We start from the raw sequence: 26,300 nt of genomic DNA on the forward strand, positions 1-26,300 counted from the left end.
TCAAAAGCTTTTTGGAAGTCAATAAAACAGGCATACATTTTGGTTTTATTTTGGTTTATATGTTTATCAATCAGGGTGTGTAGGGTGTAAATATGATCAGTTGTGCGATGTTTTGGTATAAATCCAATTTGGCTTTTACTCAAGACATTGTGCTTGGTAAGGAAGTTCAAAAGTCTGGCATTCATGATACTACAGAAAACCTTCCCCAGATTACTGTTCACACAGATGCCTCGGTAATTGTTAAGGTCAAATTTGTCTCCGTTTTTGTAGATTGGGGTTATGAGTCCTTGATTCCAGATGTCAGGAAAATAACCTACACTCAGAACCATATTAAATAGTTTTAATATAGCCAATTGGAATTTCTTGTTTATAGGTTTGAGCATTTCGTTCAAGATGCCATCAGGCACACTTGATACACGCTTTTTTAGGTTTGAGGGCCTGTAGTTTCTCAAGGAGCTCTTGCTCAGTAATTGGGGAGTCTAATGGATTTTGGTTGTCCTTTATAGCTAGTTCCAATTTAGTCAACTTCTCATGAATTTGTGATTGTTCTGTGTTTGCATTAATTTGAACGGTATGGTATAGTGCTTTAAAATGAGTTGTCCATATGTCACTGTTTTGTATAGCCAATTCCTCATGTTGTGATTTATTCAATTTTTTCCAATTTTGCCAGAAGTTATTTGTGTTGATGACCTCCTCAATTATTTTCAGTTGCTGTTTGTTGAATTGCTCTTTTTTGAGTCTGAGTGTACGTTTGTAGAGTTTTAGGGTCTCACAATAATGAAGGCGTAGATCAGTATTATTGTATTATTGGGGTGTTTTTGGTTTGATAACATCCGAAGCTTTTTCCTAATAGTTCTACAGTCTGTATCAAACCAGTTGTTTTCACTCTTGTTTTTGGTTTATTCATGGTTACCTTCAGTTGAGCTGTTTTTGCAGTTTGCCTGATTATATTGTTAATATTTTTCACTGCTAGATTAAGGCCTTCTTTATTGTAAGAGTATGTGGAGTTCAGAAAGTTATCTAAAAGTGTTTGGATTTTGGAGTTATTGATTGCTTTCTGGTATTGTTCTGCACTGTTTTGGTCCCTTTTGGTTCTAATGTTGTACAGCTTACTGGGTTGCGTGTGAATGATCTGTATGTCTGATCTTCTGATAAACAGGGTTATTTGACTGTGATCAGACAGAGGGGTTAGTGGTTTGACTGTGAATGAGCTGAGAGAGAAATGGTCGATGTCTGTCATCATATAATCTATGGTACTGTGGCCAAGAGGTGAGCAACAGGTGAATCTACCCAGGCTGTCCCCCCTTACCCTACGGTTGACAAAGTACAGACTGAGGCTTCGACAGAGCTGTAGGAGGTCCCTTCCGCTCCCTTTTCTCTCTCTCTCTCCCTCTCTCTCTCTCTAGTCTCTCTCTCTCTCTCTCTCTCTTCAAAGCTCGACTCTAAAGTGCGCTCGAGACAAGAGTTGTTGTTCTTTCCGCCTGGTGGCTCCACGCGCCGAGCCTCCTCGTCATCACCATCATGCCTCGAGGATTCCTGGTGAAGAGGAACCGGCGGTGTTCGGCGTCATACCGGGCACGAAATAACACCAACGCTAAACCTGAACCATACTACGGTGACCGGAGCACCGGGGAGCAGAACTCTGGAGGAGTGACCACACCGGAGACTCCACCGGAGCCGGTAAAGGAGACCACCGACGCGCCGGTGGTGTTGAATGTGTTCCCGTTCCCAGACGGACTGCTCCCGGTGTCCCGCGAGGACTCCGCCAATGTCAGAGGCAGAGAAGCGTGGAGCCTCCAGCACGTGGAGTCCGCGCTGGAGGCGGAGGCTGACCGGCGCGCGCAATTACCAGAGACCGAGGAGCAGGTGAGCGAGGTGGACGTCCTGACCCCGGAGAGTGACTTCTCCTGCTTCTTCACACCTCCTCCTCCTCCTCTACCTCCACGCGACCTGACTTTAACAAGCAGCCCCGTTAAACCGGTCGGCACGAGACTACCGGAGCACCCCGGTGACAGAGAGAAGCAGCAGCTGTTCACCGGTAAGTTACCGGAGTTACCGGAGCTGCCGTTCCTGGTGAGCTCCACGCAGACCTCCGTGTCCGCTTCTATCGAGAGGCTCCTCAGCCGCCACGCGCCGTCCTACGGTCACACCGACATGGGTCACGCGCACCTGTTCCCGCCGCCGACGCTGAAGCGCTCGTTCCTTGAACCGACTCATCAACACAGACACATCAAACAGTCTCCGGTAAAGAAACCCAAAGTGCACCGGAAGCTGAACTTCGAGGACGAGGTCACGACTTCTCCGGTTCTGGGTCTGCGCATCAAGAAGGAGAGTCCGGAGATGCGGAGGCTGCAGCGGGAGAAGTCCTCGTCGTCCGGCGCCTCCTCCAACGGGAACCAGCCGCTCGGTGAGTTCATCTGCCAGCTGTGCAAAGAGGAGTACCTGGACCCGTTCTCCCTCGCGCAGCACAAGTGCTCCCGCATAGTGCGCGTGGAGTACCGGTGTCCCGAGTGCGACAAGGTCTTCAGCTGTCCCGCCAACCTGGCGTCGCACCGCCGGTGGCACAAACCGCGTCCGGTGAACAACAACCAACAAGCGGGAGAGACTCCGACAAACAAGAGCCAGCCGGTAAAAGAGGCGCGAGGCGGGCTCGTGCAGCCGGTAGAGATGGAGGAGAAGGAGAACGAGCTGCTGCGCGTGAACACCAATCAGCACCACGCGCTGGACAGCTCCCGCATGATGAGGCGCGAGCCCTCCTCGCTGCTGCTGCTGCACGCTCGGTCCCGGGACAGCACCGACAGCATCCTCGCGCCTCCTCCTCCTCACTATGACTCCTCGCTCCATTACCGGAACCCGGTAGAAAGCTGTCTTGACCTGCAGACCGGTACCGGGAACAGCCCGCCCTCGAGCCTCCTTCTGCTCAACCCGGAGGAGCAGCGCGCGGACCTGCCGCCGTCGCTCCCTCCGTTACCGTTCGTGCAGTCCTTACCGGAGGAGGAGGAGGAGGAGGAGGTGTACGATTGCCGGTACTGCGGGAAGAAGTTCCGCCGACAAGCTTACCTGAAGAAACACCTGGCCGCGCACGAGATGTCTCCGAACCCGTACGGCCATACGGCGCGCGAGACCCAGAGCCAGGTGTTCCTGTGTCACCTGTGCGGCGCGCGCTTCCCGTCGGTTGAAATCCGGGACAAGCACCGTCTGTGGCACGCGATGCGGGACGAGCTGCTGGCGGGAACGGGACTGAGACCGGACGTGTTCCACGCGCATGGAGAGGAGAGCGGCGTGGGGGAGCTCGAGCAGCAGCAGCAGCAGCAGCAGCAGCAGATCTTCACGTGCAAGCACTGCCCGTCCACTTTCTTCAGCTCTCCGGGGCTCGCGAGACACATCAACAAGACTCATCCCGGAGAGACCCGGCAGGTGATGCTGCTGCAGATGACCGTGCGGCCGTGAAGAGACTCAGACTCAAACAAACAGATTATCTGGAGAATGATTGTCAGAACGGGAACTTATTAAAACTGTGACTGTTAGTTGTTTTCATTCACATTGAAGTAGATATTTATATATAAAGTAAGGCCATGGTTCTGCTGTAGACTGGGACTGAGGCCTGTTTGTTCTTCAGTTGTTGTCAAAAAGCAAAACGTTTCTCACTGTGTGTTACAGGATCTGGATCACTGTTTTGTTTAAAGGTCAGTAAGCATCTTGACTTCTAAATTGTTTCATAAATGTCCACATACGATACACTGACACAGACATATCAGATGAATCAAAAGCAAAATGTTAACAACACTTTGCTGTGTCACTGAAACTAGACAATATAGCACTGTCAGTGGAGCTGGAGCTGTCCATGGTGCTGAAACTAAATAAACCACCAACTTGTAGGATACAAATAAAACCAGCAAATACAGATTTCTTAAGGCACTTTGTATGAGACATGAGGGAGACAGATCTCTTACAACTCATAACAACAATTATATTGTACATAAATTAAGGAAATTAAGGTAATAAACATAAAACACATTATAAAACATGTACAACTAACATTCAGAAACAACTCATGTGCCACAACGTCTTATGTAATTATCCATGTAAATCCAAATTATTGACAGATAGATCAAACTTAACCTGCTTTATGTTGCATCCTGTCCAGGGTGCTGACAGCATGTGTGCACACACACTTCTGTAATCTCCCAAAGGTTGTTCAGTCTTTACAACAAGCAGGAGTGTAATATTATAATGAGTGGGAAACTATCTTGCTTTTTGAAGAAAAAAAAGGGACATTTTCATTTATTGGGCAGGTGACAGATCTAAGATGATTTAATAAACTTACAACAGGAATATTATGATAGAATAAACCGGAGGCAAATTAAAGTGACCCTTATTCAAAGGGGCTATTTCTTCTGTGGAAATCCTTAGAGCAAAACACATTATGTCTCAATTAGGGCTGTCAATTGATTCAAATATTGAATTGCAATTAATTGCATGATTGTCCATAGTTAATCGTGATTAATCGCACATTTTTTTTTCTGTTAAAAATGTACCTTAAAGTTAGCCTCAGTCAGTTTAATTTCAATCATTTCACCCCACATTTTATTACACGGAAGCCAGTTTCTGCCAGAAAAAAAGGACTAAAATAAAAATTCTGATGAGTGAAAACTAGGGCTGTCAATCGATTAAGATATTTAATCGCGATTAATCGCATGATTGTCCATGATTAATTGTGATTAATCGCACATTTTTTATCTGTTCAAAATGTACCTTAAAGGGAGATGTGTCAAGTATTTAATACTCTTATCACCATAGGAGTGGACAAATATGCTTGCTTTATGCAAATGTATGTATATATTTATTACTGGAAATCAATTACCAACACAAAACAATGATACATATTGTCCAGAAACCCTCACAGGTACTGCATTTAGCATAAAAAATATGCTCAAATCATAACATGGCAAACTGCAGCCCAACAGACAACAACAGCTGTCAGTGTGTCAGTGTGCTGACTTGACTATTACTTGCCCCCAAACTGCATGTGATTATCATAAAGTGGGCATGTCTGTAAAGGGGAGACTCGTGGGTACCCAGAGAACCCATTTACATTCACATATCTTGAGGTCAGAAGTCAAGGGACCCCTTTAAAATATCAGTTTTTCCTCGCAAAAATCTAGCATAAGTTTGGAGTGTTATTTAACCTCTTTCTTGACAAGCTAGTATGACATGGTTGGTAATGGATTCCTTCTGTTTTCTAGTTTCATATGATGCCAGTATCTCCACTCTAGCTTTACACTGAGTCCACTACAACCTAAAAATTGCAAGTTGTGTTAATTAAGTAATAATTGGCGTTAAAACAAATTATATTATTATCGCGTTAGCCTTGACAACCCTAGTCTCAATATTTAATTTGTACAGCCAGTATTATAATCATTGTTTCTATATCTTTCCTTATCTGTATTGGCACAGAGGAAGCCATCTCTTCTCATATAATGCCCAGCACTCTGTAAATGATTTGACATTTAACTCAACTGTTCTAGTTAGTGAACACTTGAGAGAACGGGACAGACTGCAGTTTGACATTTTGATTATGACCAATAAGTGCAAGAGGGGGTCATTTAACACAGAATCTTCTGAAGCAATGATTGACACAGGCCTCTCTACATTTACGCTCAACATATTTCTGTGGCAAAGTAACCAGATTATTCTGGAGGAGTCCAGTGTGTTACATTACTTACCGGTATAATATGTAGTGACCTGTAATTACATTTAGAAAGTGACCTTCCTTACCCCCACAAACTGGAGACAGAATCAATGTCCTATTTTATGTACAGTGAACAATAAAAAAAAACAATAAAATAAAAAGAGAAAATAGACCATAATATGCCTTTTATAGTAAATGTGCCAGTAAGCTTCTCAGCTAGAAAATATTTTCATACAGAAATGGAACATTTAATGTTAGCACTGCTAGAAAAAAAAGAAGTTTTTCGTCTTTATTGATTATATATCACTGTTGGAATATTTGCTAAATACCTTCATGATGCTAAACATGTAATTGTGGTTCTATGAAGCCTATACAGTACTATTTTGATATGTCTGAAGTTGAATGTGAAATTTAATCTAAATTATTGTCAATAAATGTTATCAATGAGGAGTCCTGCCCTGTCAGCTTATTTATGTGGTTTCAAAACACACACATACACACACACATCCAATACATGAATGGGTCCGGCAGTCAAGTGGTACGAATCATTTATTGTCAAATTCCATCATCGCACGTCCGCACGCTCTCTCTGTGTCCAAAAGAGACATTACACGTTTAACACACTACAGGTCTGACAGCAACATAGTTTGAGGAGTGCGAGCGTGCACGTGTGTGTGTGTGTGTGTTGTGATACAGCTGTTACATGCAGTTAGTACTGAACTGGCGTCATGCAGTATGTACAGTCAGTAGTTACATACATCAGCTTTGTCTCCAAACTGATGAACCCAAATCCATCACAGCCCTCCTCGTGTTCAGAGCATCCATCGACACGGCCAAAAAGAAGTTCCAAATTTTATAAATGAGGGGAAATTTCTGCGGTTGATATGGCTGCAGAAAAAAAGGGCTCTGACTTTTTTTACCTTCCTATTTAAACTAACAAGATGTAAGATGTGGGTGAAAAAGGCTGAAAAATACTTCCACCTGAACAATCTTCCAGACAGACAATCCTCAGGGAGTTTGATATGAATTATTGATAAATCCTGAAAGGCTTTGGGTAACCTAGGTTTTCCATACATTTTGGTTGCTGCTAACGAGGGGTTTTAAACTAAAGTCAAACACTCATTTCCAATTTTTTCCAGGGGATTATAAAAGCAGCATTATGATTCCAGTAATCACATTGTGTTTTAATCTAAAGAGTTAAAGGTACTGGGATGTAGCCTGAACAGGTTCAGGTTGTCCAAGTGTTTACAGGATGTAACCAAAGCAGTCGGTGAGTCGCAGGTGAGCTGCATACAGCATGTACAGATCAGACCCAGAGTGCAGTGGGGCACCACGTGTTGCAACCAATCGATGGTGCTTCTTCAACCTCAGCAATAATAATAATAATTGTAACAGCAATAATTTAAAGGGACAACTCAAATCTGAAGTGAACTTCAAATATTCACACACAAAGTAACACAACATGAATTTGACCTCATTTTACAAATTTCAACCCCACGGAGGGGTAAAAAAAAAAAAAAAAAAAATGAACAATCCCTTTCCTCTCTACAGAGAATCTATGGCTGAAATAATAAAATAAAACAGTAACAGAAAATACAGTTGTGAATACTGTTAAGCAGTGATGCAAAACCTTTAACTCCGATCTATATTTTCAAATAAGGATCTTCCACGTGTGTTTCCTCTATCAGGGATCAGGACATGGAAAAGGAAATGAATGGAGACACGCGGCAAACAAGCCACCATGTAAAAATAAATGGCAGAACGAAGAACCACAGCTGATTTATAAAGAGAAACCTGAAGTACATAAATTATGTAATTTGAAACCGTGTCAGTTTTTATTCGAGTTCGGCTGGAGTGCTGAAACGAGGAAGTTAAATACATGAACTGTAGTGTTAAATCTTCTGGATTGTGATTACATGCAGATCCCCTCCATCCAGAACTGGAACTGGGGATGAGTCTAAATAAAAAGACAACAATGAAAAACAAGGAAAATGATGGCCTAAAAACTGGCATATCAACAGTAAAGACGAGCTAAAATGATATCACCTTTAAATTCCTTGAGAATGAAGTACAAACTGGTTATGAAAAGGAACAACCGTTGAAGCGTAACATCTTGTAGTGTTCAACCCACTTTAAGCAGATAATATGGTCTGAGTTTAAACCAGTTTGGCTTTGGCAGCTATTCTCACATAACAGTATATACACAACAAGCCTCCTCACACTGTACACATCCTTATAGATATTCATATATCTACCATATATATATATATATTTATACTCATACATATATAGATATAAAGAATATATATATATAGTTATAAAGGAACAAAGAAAGGAAAGCTGTGGTTCCATTGTATCAGATGACAGAGTGACACTGAACTTAAAAATACAGCAACATTCTTGTTCGGGTCAAAATACATTTTACAGTAAATAAAAAACAAAATAAATGCAATCAGTGCTTGTCCACATTTTACAGCATGAGCAGAAAAAAGGTCAGAACTAAACCTTATGTATCAAGTGCTTCCTGTTTGATCATTAATTTTCTAGAAAGCACCTTTTTTTCCTCATTTATGAATAACAAACAATTCCTCCATCATTAACTTTAACACTGATTCTCACATACTGGAAGTTCTAAGAGGGGATTTTCTTCTGGATTCAAACACATTTTTTGGCCTGAGAGACGTTGCCACATCCGCGACCAATGTTCTTGTTTTATCGCTAACAAATGAATGAGTTTCTATTTACATTTTATGAGGACTTGATAGAAACTGACCTCTGACCTTCTATTCTTATAGGCCTAATGTACTGAGAACAAAAATATACCTTTATCTTGCTTTCTCCATGCAACGCTATACGTGCAATCATTCTGAATTCATTCTTTTTTATATCAAAACTCGTGTTTCTGTCTGTACACACACGGACTGACTATAGTACAAATATACAGATTCCCCCATAGCGACCTCTCCTTGTTCTGCGGTTTTCATCTCATTGAACAGTGCATGATGTGGCACGCTTAAGCTTCTTGCAGCCCCCGGTTACACTGGAGTTTGTGCAATTTATAACGTGGCACATAATTATGATGAACTAATACTGCACTGCTGATACTGATTTTACTGTGGCAAAGTCCAGCATGCTGCAGCACTGGTTCAACTGGTATCTGAGTTGTTTTTTTTAAAGAGCAAAGCCGAGGTTATATTTAGCAGCTGTGAGCAATTTCAAAATAAAGTTACAGTGTGATATAGTCCACAGAATGCTAATTACATGTGTTTTTGAGATTAAGTCAAAATTCTACAGATACCTCCGATGGTAACGCTCATTCCCGGTAACGCCACCCATCAATATCTATGTCTCAACAGTTCATTTTGTTTCATTTCTTGCACATTTAAGCACAATTGTGGACCAAATTTCCCCTAAAGTAACATCTTTCTTGGACTAAGTGTCTGCTTGCTTGATCAGTTCCGACTGGGCCGTGTGATCTAGAGAGCTTAAGTCTTATTGGCCGATCCGGAGGAGCGTCGCAGCTTCATGGACATGCGGCTCTTGCTAGTCCGAGGAGACATGGGGGACGCCGAGTCGCTCCCGGCCTCCCCAAGAGCCGGACTTTCTCCCCGAAGAATCTCTAGGCAGGAGCCTGAGGAGGAGGAGGAGGAGGAGGAGGAGGAGGAGGAGGAGGTGGTGGTGGTGGTGTGGGGCGAGGGGGGGGGGCAAGTGAGGAGGATGGATTGATGGGGGAGGGAGGGATAAAGGAGGCAAATAAGAGAATGAAAAAGGGAAGAAGGGACAATAAGAAAATGTCATCACGCCCCATGATGTTCTAGTGAGCCAGACTGCACAAACTCCTACAGTCACACAGGCGGGACAGACAGCATGACGGACACAGACAGGACAACAGACAGGACAACAGACAGGACAACAGACAGACAAGACTAGAAAAACAGTCAATTTACAAGCTCTATTTGTACTGCAGACCTATTCAAATACTCTTTTAGAAGGGCCAAAAGGTGAAGTGCCATTTACATTTCTGTCTGATCTTCAAAGAATTAAAAATTTTAAAACAATGAACCTTTTAACCTCAGTTGGTTGCTGTTTTAATAAACAACGCTGCATTTCTAAATTCAGCTTGACTCTCCTAAATTCCCTCTGCTTAAACAGCCTTTTTTATGTTTGTAAAGGGGAGACTCGTGGGTACCCATAGAACCCATTTTCATTCACATATCTTGAGGTCAGAGGTCAAGGGACCCCTTTGAAAATGGCCATGCCAGTTTTCCCTTGCCAAAATTTAGTTTAGGGTCTTGGAGGGTTAAATACTTTTTTTCATATATATATAAATGATCAAAGGGTTGGACTGAGGTTGTTAAAGGGCCGAATTCGGCCCACGGGACGCCAATTCAATAGGCCTGCTATACTGGGTTCATCTCAAATCCCTAAAGACCTTACTGGCGTCCTAGGAAAACAGATTTTCTGTTCTAAGATGTTTCTTCCCTGTGAGACCTCTGAGACCGTATGTGTAATTAAACACATCATACATAAATAAACTTGTCTTGACAACAAATGTTTAACACCTGCCTTTTGCTAAATATATCAGCTGTAGAGGCAACATATGCTGTTTGGATTTAGTTTAGGCAAAGCGCTGATGCTTTCCTATCTACACTTCCAATATCAGCTGATTTGTCTCTGGAGCTCAGTTCTCGTTGGCTATTATTGGTGTTCAAATTCATTTATTTTTTTATCAAACTTTCTTTTCTTTTTTTTAAATTGGAAAATTTGGATTAATTTCCACATGAGCTGTTGTGAAACTAGACCAGAAAACTAGACTAGAAAAAGAAAAAAACATGTGAACATTGGGTCTAAAGTCCATGAGGTAAAAGACTGTAAGTGATTTTCTATCTCTAGAGCATACCATTCACAGCTAGCATGAAGAACCTTCTGCTTCAGACCCTTCCCCTTCACCCTGAGCAGGTTAAAGCTGTCTACTGGTTTAGGGACCATCATATACATTACACTATGCTCCTCTAAAGGAGGAGGAGGAAGAGGAGGAGGAGGAAGGTGAAGATAGGACAGGAGAGGAAAGAAAGTTGAGGAAAGGAAAGGAAAGGAGAGGAAAGGAAACAAAAGGAAAGGAGAAGACAGAAAAACAAACAAGATGAAAAAGGAAATGAGAGGAAAGGAAAGGAAACAAAGGAAGGAAAGGGAGAGGAGGAGGTAGGAGAGGAAAAAAGTTGAGGAAAGGAAAGGAGAGGAAAGGAAACAAAAGGAAAGGAGAAGAGGAAAAGAAACAAGATGAAAAAAAGGAAAGGAGTGGAGGGGAAAGGAAACAAAAGAAAGGAAAGGAGAGGAGAGGAAAGGAGGAGAGGAAAGGAGAAGAGGACAAGTAAGAAAAAGAGGCAACGATGAGGATACAGAAAAGAGTGAAACAAAGATGAAATATAGGGAAAGGGAATACAATGAAATAGACAGGAGAGAGAGAGGAAAAGGGAGAAGAGAGAAGGCATAAAAAGAGGAGAGGACGAAGGAGCAGTTAGGAGAGTAAAGGAGGGATGGTCAGAGAAAAGAAAGAAAATAGAAAAAATGAATAAAAACAAAGAATAAGAAGTTGCCACACACGTAAAGAGAAAAACAACCCGATACATTCAACAGACAGAATGGACATAGACATAAGACATAAAGACAAACAGACTGACAACATGTACACAGACATTTATGATGATACAGAAAACATTTTAAATATATTATCTGTATGACTCATTTTGCTTAATCCCCACCACTAAGTAACTTATTTCAAATGTAACAATACAAACAAGTCTACTGAAGAAGAAACACAACTTTAAAGTTAGTTTAAAGTTACACATTCAATGTGCAGTGCTACATCATATCAAAACCAGGAAGAGAGGAGCATACAGAAGGTTAGAGGTAAAGTTGCACCAGGTCAGTGTGACGTCGCAGGTTAACAGAACAAACAGGAACATTAATGAGTGAGTGAGCAGACAACAGAGCAGAAATCTCACATTGTTATAAAAAGGATGTCTCACTTTCATCTGTGTAGTTTGGTATGAAGCACATCTAGAGCTTAACGGGACAGTTCACCCCCAAAATCAAAACTATGTATTTGTTCTCTTACCTGTAGTGCTATTCATAAATCTAGATTGTTTTGGTGTGAGTTAGAGATGTCTGCCTTCTCTCCAATTTAATGGAGCTAGATGGCACTCGGCTTGTGGTCCTCAAAGCGCCAAACAACTTCATTTGAAAAACTCAACAGCGATGTCTCTTTCCAGAAATCATGACCCGGTTACTTGGATAATCCTCAGACCTTGTTCTGAGCAGTTTCATGTAGGAACTATTTTCTTTCTAACGAACTACACCCGCCAACCGTATCACCGCGCAGAAGGAAGTGTGCATCCACTCATTTGTGCCCAAAGACTATATTTGGTACGGTAAAGAAAAATGCCACAACATTTGTTCTGAAGTCTTGAAATTTGGCATGGACATACTTTGGGTATGGTTAAGTATCTAGCAGTAAAACACTTTCTTTAATAGTCAAATTCAGGATTTTTGATAAATGAGGAAAAACGCTAACATTGTGTTTATTAAATGTTTTCCATATTAAATATTTTTTACATTGCATGTGTGTGCATATCTTTGATATTCAACTTGTTATGAGTTCATAGATACCAAATACTTGATTGTGCTCCTTGTAATTTATGAGATACAACCATTTTCTTATCATACTTTATCTAGAATTTGGGCACATGGGACTACTGTTTTTTTCCTAAAATATAATATTGCAAAAAGAGTAGTCCCATGTGCCCAAATAGTACATATAGTGTGACTAGAAAAACTAAATTTCCGATATCTCCAACACTCTGCAACTCACATCAAAACAATCTAGATTGATAAATAGCACTACAGTTAAGAGGAAAATATGTAGTTTTTGATTTTGGGGTGAACTGTCCCTTTAAGGAATAAAAGTCACACACGGTGTTAAATAAACTGTAGATATTTCAGTAAGGCAATCCAGCTGAATGTCATCAGCGCTGTTTCCAGATGCCTCACTCTACACTACCTGCCCAGCAGCAAACAGCTGGCAGACAAAGTTAGTGACTAAAGAGACCCTCAGGAGTTGGTGGAGACCAAAACGGAGCTAAAAACAGAGTGAATATTGTGACCTCAGGCGGACACAAACACAACACCAAATGAATGCTCATGTTGCTCACAAACTACACTCACAGATGAGCTGAAAATGACACGTCCTTTTATATAGTATACAACTGTAAAAACACATGCAGACCTGCTTAAACTGTGGAAAACACAGAGGAGAGAAACAGATTGAGATAACACAATATGGTGGAGGAATCGGAGGAGAGCACAGGTTAGGCTGAAAACGTCAGTACGAAGAGCCAATCAGAACGGGGCGAGTCAATCATGTGACCAGGCTTACCTTTTTAGCTATAGGCAAGTGAGACAATACGATCTAAAGGAGGGGGGGAACAAAAAGAAAAGGAAAAAAATAGAAAAAAATAACAAATAAAAAAGGAAAAGGAAATTAAACGAAATAGAACAGAAAAAAAAAATCAAATAAATGAACAAAATAGGTGAAAAAAAAAAAAAAAAACAGAAAGAGAGAAGAATGTTTGATCATTGTGATGTTAAGGGAGGGGAACCTGTAAGTTAATATAGGGAATTGGAGATAGAGAGATATTGGAAAAGGGGGTGTAGTAATTCGTAAAGGTTTATTTCAGAGCACAGGATTATTATGCTGTCCAGTTTTTGGCAAAAACACGAGCTGAATTCTGAACTTTGGACACGATACGCACATTATTAGGAATCAGGCAAATTGAGACGTACAAGAAATGAGTGGCTACGAGAAGCCCTAATATCCTATTATCTGACTAACGTTTTGATCCTGTGTTCTGAAATGTCATTTGGGGCTGAACAACACGCTGACAACCCAATAAAGAGACACAAACATACTACTTTCAGTATCATACAATATTCTAGATTCACATTTGGGGAAAATAACAGCGCCCCAGGTTGTGTTTAATGTTGTTCAGCCTCAAAGCAGGTTGATTATTATTGTACAATTATTAATATTTTGACACAATAGCTGGTGAGAAGAAGAGCAGTTGGACAAAAAAACCCAACATTGATCAATTATACACATATTTGGACAAACACTCACAGTCACACATCCGCTTGACCAGTAAGAAACAAAGTCAAACATCATGTTACTGTATCTCTACAAACTGTTACATTAATACACACAGTCACACAGTTGTATTCCCCTATGCTTCGTATACCTCTTTATAAAGAATATGTGTAGCTTAGTAGCAGAATTAAATTATTGTGAATAACCCGCCACGTTATAATTTGATTATGTGTGCGAGTCAAAGGACAGTACGCTGTTTTAAATGACACTTAACCGGACACATTACAGACAAAAAATTATCAGTATCCGTCTAATAAACTTTAACAGGATACATATGAGAGTCGTACAGTAGAATATAACTCCCATGTGCATGCCTGGCATCTCTACGGCTGATCAGATGTCAGCTAATTCCTCAGAGATGCTCTGGAGAAAGAAGAAGGCTGAGCGCAGCTTTGGACAGAAAACAGAACTCATCAGATACGAGACTGTGAGCTGCCAGTGTGTGTGTGTGTGTGTGTGTGTGTGTGTGTGTGTGTGTGTGTGTGTGTGTGTGTGTGTGTATGTGTGTGGCAGCTCTGTCGTTAAAAAAACAGAGAGAGAAAGAAATGCTGGAGGGTTGGTAGTTTACAATCCAGCATTAGTACTTAAAAACTCTATAGTTTACTTTACTTAACTTTGTTCTTAGGATTAAATCCCTACATTTATTTAGAATAAATCATTGGAATATCCCAAAACAAAGGGATACAATATGTAAGTATGTTTTGGTTTTCTCATCAGTATCTCATTATTATTAGAACCTTGGATAGTCAGGGCACACAATAACACATCAAGTATTCAGTCTAAATTTTTATATCTAGTTAGTTTATTATATATGTTTTAGGGCTGTCAATCGATTAAAATATTTAATCGCGATTACTCGCATGGTTGTCCAGAGTTAATTGTGATTAAGTGCAAATTAATCACACATTTTTACCTATTCAAAATGTACGACATGACACCAAGGTTTTGACTGACAGGTGTAATTGATGTTATGGTATAATATTTGACTGGTTACCAAGTCAAAGTAATAGCAGTAAGTAGTAATATTTCTCTGGTTACTGAATGTTTCACAGAGCTAAACGTTTGTGTCTTACCTGCGTCAGAGGGCAGGTGTGTGCAGGGAGCAGGACTGTAGACTCGAGCAGCGTAATCCTCAAATGTAGTCGGTTCCTGGTGGTGCTGCACGATGGTTTCTAGGTATCGGGCTCGCTCCTCATAGCTGAGGTCAAAGGTCAAGGTCAAACAACAACAATAACAAAAAAGAAACAGATACGAACAGAACACGAAAGGAGCAACAATATGAAATCTGGAAGAGGACGGTGATTAAATCTTCTGTGGCTCTGGAGGAGCTCTGTCAAGTCTGACAAAATAACCCTGATGATGTCATAGTGATGTCCTCGGAGTTATGTCAGTTTAGTCTGCGTACAAACTGGAGGAGTTTAAAAGATGTGGGTGTTTACCAGACAGGGAGGGTTTAGTGAAAGACAATCCTGTTGCATTATAGGAAATGTAGGACCTAGTGTTTTAGGAGTGTGAATCATACTAAATGTCTAAAAGTCAGGATATCTCAGCCACTGCTGCATATAATGTTTTTTTAAATCTGTATCTCAAAGTCCCCAAACTTTATGGAGACTAAGTCACTGAAGTGCCCCTTTAATATCTTACGCATTCTGTAAGGTTTTAATGAAGATTCACTAGTTTAATGTATCTTTCATTAATCTGCACATTTGAAAATTAATTAAAAATTCTTTAACCCAATAGTTTAGGAAAACAAAACATGGATTATATTCACACTAATCACTTAAAGCTGCTTCTTCTGTCTCTTGTTCATTTGACATTGCTGGAGTACCCCTCGTACGTGTTGCAGGGTTAGTTGGTCTCTAAATTAAAAAAATATCTGAAAATAAATAGAAATATTCACAAGAATAGAGCAGAAAACAAAACAACAGAAAAAGAATAGAAAATAAAATAAAATACCGTGTCAAAACTGAATTGGACACCATATACATTACATACTGAAATTCTAATTCCTGTTTAAATTTTGACCAATTTGTTACTCCATTAAAAAGGTGCACACTTCAATTTTAAATTCCTGTTTATTTTGAAGATTTATACCAAGTTGTTGGTGTACGATTTATTATTTTAATAATAAAGAACAATTAAATAAATTTATATCTATGGATTTATCGGTCACATTTAGTTTTACAAAGTTAGGAAAAGCGATGTTTAAGTCAGGCCTGATGTTGCCTTACACATTAAAGAATGATCCCAGTGACCTCCACACGGTGAGGCATACAGCTTATTAATTAAAGTATGGTATCGGATCTGTACTTGGTATTGGCCAGTAACTTAAGCCCATGTATCGCTATAAGTATCAGGACTGAGAAAGTCGGATCGGTGCATCCCTAATAAAAAGTAAAAAGAAAAGACAAAAAAAAACAAGAATAAAATAAAACATACTGATATAAAATGAGTAAGCAGCATTATTCTGATAAAAAACACTGTTTACAACACATGCCAGTTAACTACACACAGTATACCTACAGTAGATTTCCAGGTGAATCTATTGAGAATGGTGCGGTAAAAAAAAAAAAAAAAAGGAAACCATAGCCCTTTTATCACCTACTATTACAGCCTTCAGCATTGAATTCAAAGAGAGAGGCGCAGGGCTTCAGCAGAGAGCGGAGTAAATGGAAACCAGGACTTCAACTGTCCATCTATTAGAGATAACCTCATTGATAGAATGACATTTACGCTACTCATACATCCAGCCATAATGACAGCCATATGCAGCCGTTATAGTCTCCTGGACACACACGCACGCACAGGCACAACTCGGTCGCATCATCTCCAAATAGTATTACCATTTGCTCAGTGAGCTCCAACAACCGCGGGTTTTCAATGAGAGCAGTGTGTGTGTGTGTGTGTGATGAGAGTGGTTGTGAACAGGCACGATGTGTGTATGTAAGTGCATGCGTCCCTGTTTGAGTGTGTGATGGGATTAGGCCAATGAATCTTCAGAATGAAATCTGTGTGTTTGTACCTCAGTGTGTGGGTGTGTGTGTGTGTGTGTGTGTGTGTGCGGGTGCGTTGTGAATGGGTCGGCCATCTGTAATAGCTCCCATGGGTTTTCTATTGGGTTAGAGCGCTGGTCTATGGGCCTCAGAAGGAGAAAGATTCAGGTCTAATGGTAACTGATCCAGTTAGAGACAATGATAATAACAACAATATGGCTCCTTTAAAGTGGAGGGACAGACTGCGCTGGCAGAATTAAAGAGAAAGGAAGGAGGGTAGAGATGGGGAGGGGAATGAGTGGAAAATAAAAAAAAGCTGGCAAAGCAGAGAGGAAGAAACTTAAATAAACTTTGGACAGATGACGCCATACTTGATTTCATAGGAACTTCGAGGACTTTAAGATTTAAAAATAGCAGTACTTGTTTTCAAAAATACTTTACAAATGCTCGCTTAAATTATACTGAGAAAGGCAAAGAAATGAAGTTGGAGAGAGGGAACAAAGGCGGGAGGGGATGGAGGCTGGAGGTGCAAAGAAAGCGAGATGCTGAGGGAGGAAGAGAACTTGTAAAAAAGACGGGGAGGAAGTAGCGAGGGTGAAGAGGAAGGAGGGTGAGAATCCCGCAGCAAGTCACAGTGGAGGTGAAAGGGGAGGACGGCGGGTGAGACGGGGCAGAGAGGATATTTAAGTAACAACATCATGTGTGTGTGTGTGTGTGTGTGTGTGTGTGCGTGAGTGTGTGTGTGTGTCTCCCGGATCGAGCTGAGAGAAGAGCAGCCGTCACACACAGAGCGTCAAGCCAGTGTCTCTCACGCCGAGTCTCTATGTGATCTCGCCGTTTGCCTTTTCCTGCCTCCCGCCTCCCCTGCATCACACTTCCCCCCCTTAGGTGAATGAATGTGTGTGTGTGTGTGTGTGTGTGTGAGAGATGTGTGGATGTAATGTAATTAAGACCAAGTGCTATTAAATATTGCTGCAAACAACACATAATTATCTTTACATCGTGTTGAAATAGTGTGTGGTTGTATGAAGGAAGCCGTTCAGGAAGGAAATACAAAATCTGTTAACAGTATCCTGCGGGTTTCTTAGAAATGCACTGTCTGATAAAAAGGCCACTGTTTCGTCATTTCTGAGAAGACGGTGAAAAGGTTTAAAGGACACCTGCTGGAAAGAAGGAAGTCTACAGTGGCAGGTGGAAACTGAAAGACAGAACAAGGAGAAGACAGATGCATGGTACCACTGCTGAGATAAATGACAGAAACATCACTTTACTTTTCTATCTCTTTCTCCGTCTGCATCCGTTATGTCTCTCTCTCCCTCTTTCTTCCTCTCGGCGTGGGACTCTGCCTACGTCACCGTATCACAAACACCGGCTCCCCACCGGGAAGGGGGCAACGTCAAGAGAGAGATGGATGCTCTCTTGATGCAAAACCTTGACATGAGCAGTAAAAATTCATATTTGGGATAATTAAAAGGCCCTGCGCAACCACACGGGTGTTTTCAATTACTCTGGTTAATAGAGTGCTGCAGGAATTTTAGATAGATGCCTGAAATAAGGTCTGTGGTGAACTCAAGCTTAAGAGATTTTAACATTTTTGTAGCGATTACTATCAATTAAAAAGCGGCTAAGATGCTTAAGTAGGCTCTTGTCTGTCTGACTCGTTCCAAAAAGTCAAAAAGTCCAGATGCGTTTTCCTGTTTATTAAATGAAAGGAATTACAAACAATAATGTAGGCTAACTGGAAACTAAACTAATTGAAAATTCAAAACTATTATAACCTTGGAAGAGGCCTTAATAAGTTTATGATAAGAATGTATATATCCAGCTCATAATACCCTGGGATATTTTACATTCCTCAGAGTATATGATTCATGTCAACATGGTTACTTGTTTAAATAGTCAGGAAAAGCCTAGTTTTACATCCTATCATATTGACTTTTGTCTTCGATCGTGGTAACTCGAGATCTCCTTACTTCTTTCTTCTTCTATTCATTCAAAGCAAACTGCTGTGGCTGCTGGCACAAACACAAACTGCATCACTTTTTTTACGCGAGGGGAATGTTACAGCCCAACACTGGCTAGTTTTCAAAAGAAATGAAAGAGCTTTCTTTTTAATGATGTGTTGTTTGTCTTTACTGTTTTATGGCTACTAAATATTTGATCTATTTGAGACTGAAAGTTCATTGTTGACGTTGGAAACACGTTTAGCAGCAGGTCTGGAGCTTTCGATCGTGCCGCGTTTTCTTTATTGTTATCATTCAACTGAGTTCCTGTAGTTTGCTTAACTTTGTTTCCCAGTTTTAATCCTATTTGTGAAGCATTTTTGAGGTGCATCTCTGCATAAATGTATTATCACTATCCAAAACCAATGAGAGGTCAAAGAAAATAGACTTGCATCGCGTTAAAACATCTCTGCCTTCATCCATCCATCCATCCCTCCATCCAAATGGCAGTCGTCGCTATGAAATCTACTGTAATTGAATTTCAGATGGCTCCTCTTATTAAGTCATTAGCAGAAAAATATCTGTCTTTCGGAGAGAGAGAAAAGGAAAGAAAGAGGGAAAATTATAAGGGGAGGAAGAGGGGAAAAAGGGCTGGTGAGGGAGAAAAGGGAGAAAGCAAAGCAGAGAAAGGCAGACAGGAGAAAGATAGAGGAGAGAGGGGGCGGACAAAAAGCCTCTTTTGTATCGAGTCAGAAACTCATTTTCTTGTGCATGGCTGAAAAGAGAGGAGAGAGTGAAGTGTTCGTGCCTTCTCCGGCTCTCTCTCTCTCTCTATTTCAGCCCTTTTCTCTCCCTCTCTCTCCCGCAGCGCAGTTCATTGTGACGCTGTTCGACTCCTGCGATCACTTGAGACTGAGGGAGACTGGAGGAGGAGAGGGGAGGAGAAAGGGAGCTTGTTAGCCCATTAGGAGCTGGGCCTACCGCTGGGATGTGTGTGTATGTGTGTGTGTATGTGTGTGTCAGTGTCTGTATGGTGGATTGTGTCTGTACGTAGAATATAGTGTGAATATGTTGTATATTTCCTTGTGAATGTACAGGGCCTACGGAGAGCGTTCAATACAAAGACTATATAAAGATGGACGACGTGACAGCTCCCCAAAAGTGAAGCCAAAGCATCTTGATCCCCCCCCCCTGGTGGCTGGCTGCAGTATAGGTCATAAGTCCCGCCCCCTCCACGTTAGCTAATGGGACATGGGCCAAACTAAAAAGTCAAAGAACATGTCGAATACATTTTTCCCAAAGATGATTTCTGTCATTTTAGGCAGTTCTTGTCATGCTGATGTATGTTCAAGTGTTCATTTTTCTGATAAGTTTTGGTTTTAATTAGTTATTTGTTGCTATAAAAAGGGGGTAAGACGTCATGATTGACAGCTGCTCTGAGCGAAGTAGTCGACGCAGAGCCGGAGGCTTGGGAATGTACATACAGTAGAGTAGGAACGTCCTGAGGAGATGTAACTTTAACTTTCCATAACCGTGATTGTCTGTTTCAAACAAAAAGATCAATGTACAGACTAATTTTGAAGATCTTTATATACAGAGTAATTGTAAATAAAGATTTTTATTAACAGTCTATGGTACATACAGTCACTGACTGACATTTCTGAAACACATATCACGAGTCTGTGTAATAGAACATGTGTCAGTTTGATCAGAAGTGTAGATACAGAGATATTATCGTTAGTTGTTGTGTCTTTCTAGCCAAACAGCTACTGTGGTGCTAACGTAGCAGCTACGTGCGAAACACCTGCGGCTGTGCTCGGCTTGTGATTGGCTCGGATGGGTGCGTGGGCGGGACCTCGATACAGTAGCTCCACCCCCCCGAACACTACTACTGCGCAGACTCTGGCTCCAAATGACGTCAAAATCTCAATATGGCAGCTCCCGTATCTGGGATATTTTGGCTTCACTTTTGTACAATGGGAGGAAGTGGAGACGCGTCGTCCATTTATATAAACAAATGTCAACCACACTGATTTTTATGAACAAAATGGGTTAGTTTATATTTTATATTATATAATATACATAATAATATTTATATTATATACAAAGTATATTTTTTTTAAGATTATTTTTGGGCTTTTTTTGCCTATACTGACAGTGACAGAGAGATAGATTTGAAAGGGGGAGAGAGAGAGAGGGGATGACATACAGCAATGGGCTACCGGGGGCATCCCTAACAAAGCATTTTTAAAATTAAAATAAAAATGTTAAAACGTGGTCAGGATTCAAGCCTTTTCCTGTGTCAGTTTTGCGTAAAGGAACATCCAACTTTCTTTGGACTGCCATGACATGCGTCATAAGCTCAGCTGGAGTCTTTATACAGATCTGTATCAGCCGACTGGATTATGATTTGAAAAAAAAACATTTCAATAAATAGTCCAGAACACAAAAGTGACTGAATCATCTGGGAGGAAAGGACATTTTAATAAAAGGAAAAATGTAAATGTCAAGGCACTCTTTAGAGATGGTCATCTTGTTAAACTATGCTAAAAGTACTTCGGGCATGTCATGTATTCAAATCAGATATTTTAAATGTAATTTCAAATATGTGTGGATTCTTCCCTGTTCACAAGGCTGGATGACGTTCACCCATCTAGGTTGACTACTAATGAGGGTTAAAGCTATGTCGGTCTGAATTGGGTATAAGAGACAGAACCTCTCCTAGTTGCACAGGCTGCCATACAAACATTACTTTATTCTTTTATTATCAAGTGTTTTGCTTTCACTAAGGGCAGGACTTCAGAGAAGAAAACAGAAAAATAATTCAATAAATTAATTCAATATCCTGGCTCTCCCTGTCTGAAACACACACGTCTCAAAACGTCCATACAGCAGGTTTCTCTGGATGTAAATATGGAGCAGTGGAATCCCAGAGGAGAATATTCGGCCACGTATGCAAGTTATGGTCACTGACATGTATGGACTTTGTACATCATTGACAGAAGCTGCAATGCTGGTGAGAGCAGATCGATAGCCTTTGAGTGAGAGTCCTCTCTTACTGTTCAAGTGGAGCTGCTTGGTGAAAGGCGAAGCAGATAATGTCTAACATTACTTTCAATAGCACCAGTCGTGGTTATTATTCACTAAATGTACTGCTGATGAATATAACAGATGGTTTAAACCTTTCGGTGAGAAATAGAGCTAACTGACTAAAAAGACTTAACTCAGAGGCATAATATGTAAGAGTTTCCTAAAAAACAATGTATAGACTGAGCGCGCAGGGTGTGCAGCCCGTTCAGGTCGTCAAATACCGCCGCTTTGTCACGACCCTCGACTTCTGATACTGAGGCACAAGTCTCCCTTTAGCTCTGTCAAATACAAAGCGGCAATATTTGACGGATGTATACTTTTCTTACTTTCAAATTGTTTACTATCCCACACAAAACCAACAAGTAAGTAACACATGTTACTCAAAAAGGAATAAATACTGCATTTGCTGAGGACTACTTTCAGGTGCAAACTAATACACAATTGGTGATTGAAAAGTATATTTTTGACAGCAGAATGGTGTATACATTAGATTGACTCAAAACAAACTACAGCTCCCGTGTTCATCGTAATAAAGGAGGGAAAAGGAACAAGTCACCCAGTGCAACGATGTGGCTCACCGCTGGTTTTTCACTGGTGATGGAACTCTATGGCACAGATGAATCAACTTTGAAATACCCAGGTAGTGCTTGCTAGTATGATGAAGTCAATTAAGAGTATTGCCTTATTCTTTACCCATTGTTGTTGCAGTAACAAAACAGGGAAAGGAACCCGACAATGACACATTTAAAGCCACACAAGGCAACTCTGCATGTGGCTCCGAATGTTATCCCGTCAGTTGAATGTAGACAGTCCTCTCATGCTCCCAAGCCCAGCTGGTCTGCTTTATATTGAGAAATACCAAAGCGATAAAGAGTTTAGAGGAGTCAACACTGACGGGTCCAGCTTTCTCTGAACAATGTTCACTCACTGCTATTTAGATCTCCCTGTGACGTTTTTATGAATCATTTCCTTAGGTCAGACATGTGAACGAATCCCACCACAGTTCAACTGGGTGAAACACCAATTGTGGTGAAATAAGACAATCTATCCTGTTGTAGCAACAACTGTGATTTCCAAAAGGTAAAACAATATATATTAAAAGCAACAACACCACTTCTGTCCATTCCCTAAAGCTTGTCTACAAGACACCTCTCTTCAGAAACACACACACACACACAGTATCTCACTCTGCATCTCACACACACACACAAACACATACACACCCTATCTGTCCCCTCCACCCCAGGCATTGGAACAGACAACAGAGAGAAGGACATCAGAGGGATAATACAATTGGAAAAGCTTTACAGCGTGTAATGATAAACCTGTGTGTGTTCGTGTCTGTCTGTGTGTGTGTGTGTGTGTGTGTGTGTGTGTGTGTGTGTGTGTCCATGCCCAAAGGAAAAAGCTAATGGGTTTATATCTTTCTGCGATAGCAATGATATGGAGGCTTTGTGATTTCATTAAGAGTGTGTGTGTGTCCACGTACGCCGAAGATGAGGACAGAGATAGGTTGGTCTAATGCACTACTTATTGTTAGCGGCCGATGTGCATGAAAACCACGCACACACACGCAATCGGATTTAGCCCCTATTCATCTGCTCTTTAACCCAATGCAGAAACAGAGGCTGAGGAGAAAAACAGACGTGATACATTAATTGGCCCCTTGTAACCTTACTATTTCACCCTTTGACATGTGAGTGTGTGCGCACAGGGTGAAATAAAGACACACACACACACACACAGAATCCTCACCCTCCTCCTTGTCACCACTGGGGAGCCCTAAAGCTGCCAGCGCAATTACAAGCTTTATTTAACGGACACACACACAGCAAAGCGCACAAACACACACACATTGCACACACACGGCATGGGTGTTGGTGAACGTCACAGAGGCCATGATAATAATTCTCTGATTAAGGAGATGGATCCTGTTCTTATCTGCAGGCTCTAACAACAGTTAGACGATATTCATCCTCCACACATACATACAGCCATATACTCACACACACACATATATATATATGAATCCTTAATATGGATATGAGAGGTGGCACGAAAAATAAAAAAATATTTGCTCACATCCCTGCTGTTTTGTACAGATGTTAAATTCAAAGTTAAATACAATTTACTTTCCATCTTTCCACTCATATACCTTAAAGGTACTCTTTACGATATCCAGAGCATTAATGTAGCGGCAAACAGCTATTTTCTATGTAAAGATATAGAGGAGTAATGTCTACCTGAGCAGAGAATGAAGTCACTCTTTCTCTCTGTGTGTGTTGTAAACTGAGCTTCCCTGTGCTTTGTTTACATAGCCGGGCCGGTTGTGTATGCATGCTAGTGCATGTGAGCGTGCCCCACTGGCTAGCTCATGGCCACCACTCTGCACTGCACTCATACGGCAGTTACACGGTTGTCGTTGTTTGCAATGTAAGCAACGATGGATGTATATTGAGAACTAAATACAGTTTTCGAGGCGGGGTCCCATTCACTTCTATGAAAGTTGCTCAGTGGCACATGAAGCAAAAAAAAGCTTGACTTCCGATAATAAAATCACCCGGATCGTCCAGTAATCTTCCGTGTTCATTGGGCCCACAGAGCAGGCGCAGTAGCCCTCGGTCCAGCCTCAGTCTGGGTCTCATTCACAAGAACGGAGGAAGGAAAATAACTCTGTATTTGGCTATTAGTGCATTTTGTAACTTTTAGGACCTAATGATTTAAATAAGGACTAATCAATTGTTCGTACTGGGAAGTTCATATACCCGCAGAAAAAATTACCCACTGATTTGCAGACGTCTCTTTCCCAATGGCATCACGTGACGGACACGGAAGTTGTAATTCCATTGTTTGGCCACTATGTCAAATTTGGCTCACAGCCCCGCACACTTCCAGGGGGCTTGTTAGCACCTTTAGCTGCGAGCCACCGGCTCAGCCGTCTCCATGTTGAGAGCTGTGTGGAGGCAATAGATATGCTCTGAATTTCATATTGAGCACCTTTAACACTCAAAATAACTTGGGGCAAGTAAAAATAAGACAATTCCCCAAAAAATGAGTTCATAAAAGTAATCAGTTTTATAGCACAAATTAGGAACATTTAATAAAACAGAATATATACTGTATATTAGAGCTCAAGTGATTGATTAATCGTATAGTCAAAATTAATTATAATTATTCAAGCACAAGTGCCAAACATTTCATGGTTCCAGCTTCTTAAATATGTACTGTTTTTCATTTTTCCTTCTTAAATGATAGTGAACTTAATAGTTTTTGGGGTTCGGTTAGATGAAAAAAGCAATATGAATAGGTCATGATTTTTTGAAATTGAAGACGGCTGTTTGTTAGCGCTTACGACACACAGTTTGCCGTACTGCACTCTATCATGGTCGTGGTCGTCCGTGACATCCCACCCTGAATCTTAAACACCTTGTCACATAAAAATACTTACATTCACACACCCCGCCACAAAGTGCATTCATGCATTTACACCCCCACACACACACTACAGATTAGCTTGTTTACCAGTCGGCGGGGGGTCCGCTCCAACAAGGCGTGATCAAGCCACTGATGGCTACAACTCATGTGTCTGCACAGCTCTCGGTGACAAGGAGCGTACGTATGCACACAAACACACACACACAGAGACACACTGGTCATTACATGAATCATATATTTAGGAAATTAGACCAAAAAAAAACCTCGGGTAGAACATGAGTAATATCTAAAGTAACACTCCTCGCAAACCAGCAATTTGCCTTTTTCTTTTTGATAATTCAGGTCTCAGGTGTGCGTGGTGGTGAATGCCTAAAAGAGACATGTATCTTTGAGTTTATCAGTGCTTTTTGCTTGTGTGAGACACACTCCTGCCAGTAGTTGTAGTGAGTCCAGGGCTATTGTCTAAAGATTTGCTCTGACAAGAACATTTCTTGCTGAAAAGTGAGGTGTTATTGGTGGTTACATATTTCAATCAATGTAATCAATAGCCTGTAGACCCTAATACTGTAGGTCTTCTGTCCATCCATACACTTCAGCCTGCACACACCTGCTTTACTGTAAACCCACAAGGGATTAAATCCACTTTCTTTAAGTCAGCTGGGAAGGTGAATGTTAAAGGGATAGTTTGGGTGTTTTGAAGTGGGGTTGTATGAGGTACTTATCCGTAGTCAGTGTATTACCTACAGTAGATGACGGTCAGAACGGCCCCAGTTTGGAGAAGCAGACAGGAGTACTAGCACGGGAACAAAGCAATGTACTGCTGTGGACGGGGGCGGCAGCAAAATGTATTTTAGCCACATAAAAAATTAAATATCAGTTGAAGTGTACGCTATATTTAGAATATTTTCACCGCTTCACTTTGCCATCAGACAGCCCTTTCTGAC

The 26,300-nt window shown here is 41.1% G+C and overlaps 2 protein-coding genes across 7 annotated transcripts in view; one reads left to right on the plus strand and one right to left on the minus strand.

Moving 5' to 3' along the window:
- The first annotated feature begins 762 nt into the window (after window positions 1–762).
- Window positions 763–4,732, plus strand: LOC119504277 (insulinoma-associated protein 2). Its single transcript, XM_037796328.1, has one exon. It carries the CDS (start codon window positions 1,522–1,524, stop codon window positions 3,448–3,450), a length of 1,929 nt encoding a protein of 642 aa, XP_037652256.1. The 5' UTR covers window positions 763–1,521; the 3' UTR covers window positions 3,451–4,732.
- Window positions 4,733–6,223: 1,491 nt separating this feature from the next.
- ralgapa1 (Ral GTPase activating protein catalytic subunit alpha 1) overlaps window positions 6,224–26,300 on the minus strand; it is an 83,283-nt gene continuing 63,206 nt past the window's right edge. For all 6 annotated transcript variants that reach the window (XM_037747297.1, XM_037747299.1, XM_037747300.1 and 3 more), the window contains 2 exons: window positions 14,969–15,093; window positions 6,224–9,323 (listed from right to left, as the gene is read on the minus strand). In XM_037747297.1, coding sequence (XP_037603225.1) covers window positions 9,178–9,323; window positions 14,969–15,093 — 271 coding nt within the window. In that variant the 3' untranslated portion in view covers window positions 6,224–9,177. The remainder of the gene's footprint in view (window positions 9,324–14,968; window positions 15,094–26,300) is intronic.

This window comes from Sebastes umbrosus, chromosome 16 (genome assembly GCF_015220745.1).
Source record: "Sebastes umbrosus isolate fSebUmb1 chromosome 16, fSebUmb1.pri, whole genome shotgun sequence".
NCBI classification, from domain to species: Eukaryota; Metazoa; Chordata; class Actinopteri; order Perciformes; family Sebastidae; genus Sebastes; species Sebastes umbrosus.

Excerpts from the sequence above, each read along its gene's own strand:
- LOC119504277 (XM_037796328.1), top strand. The coding sequence starts at position 1,522 with ATGCCTCGAGGATTCCTGGTGAAGAGGAACCGGCGGTGTTCGGCGTCA.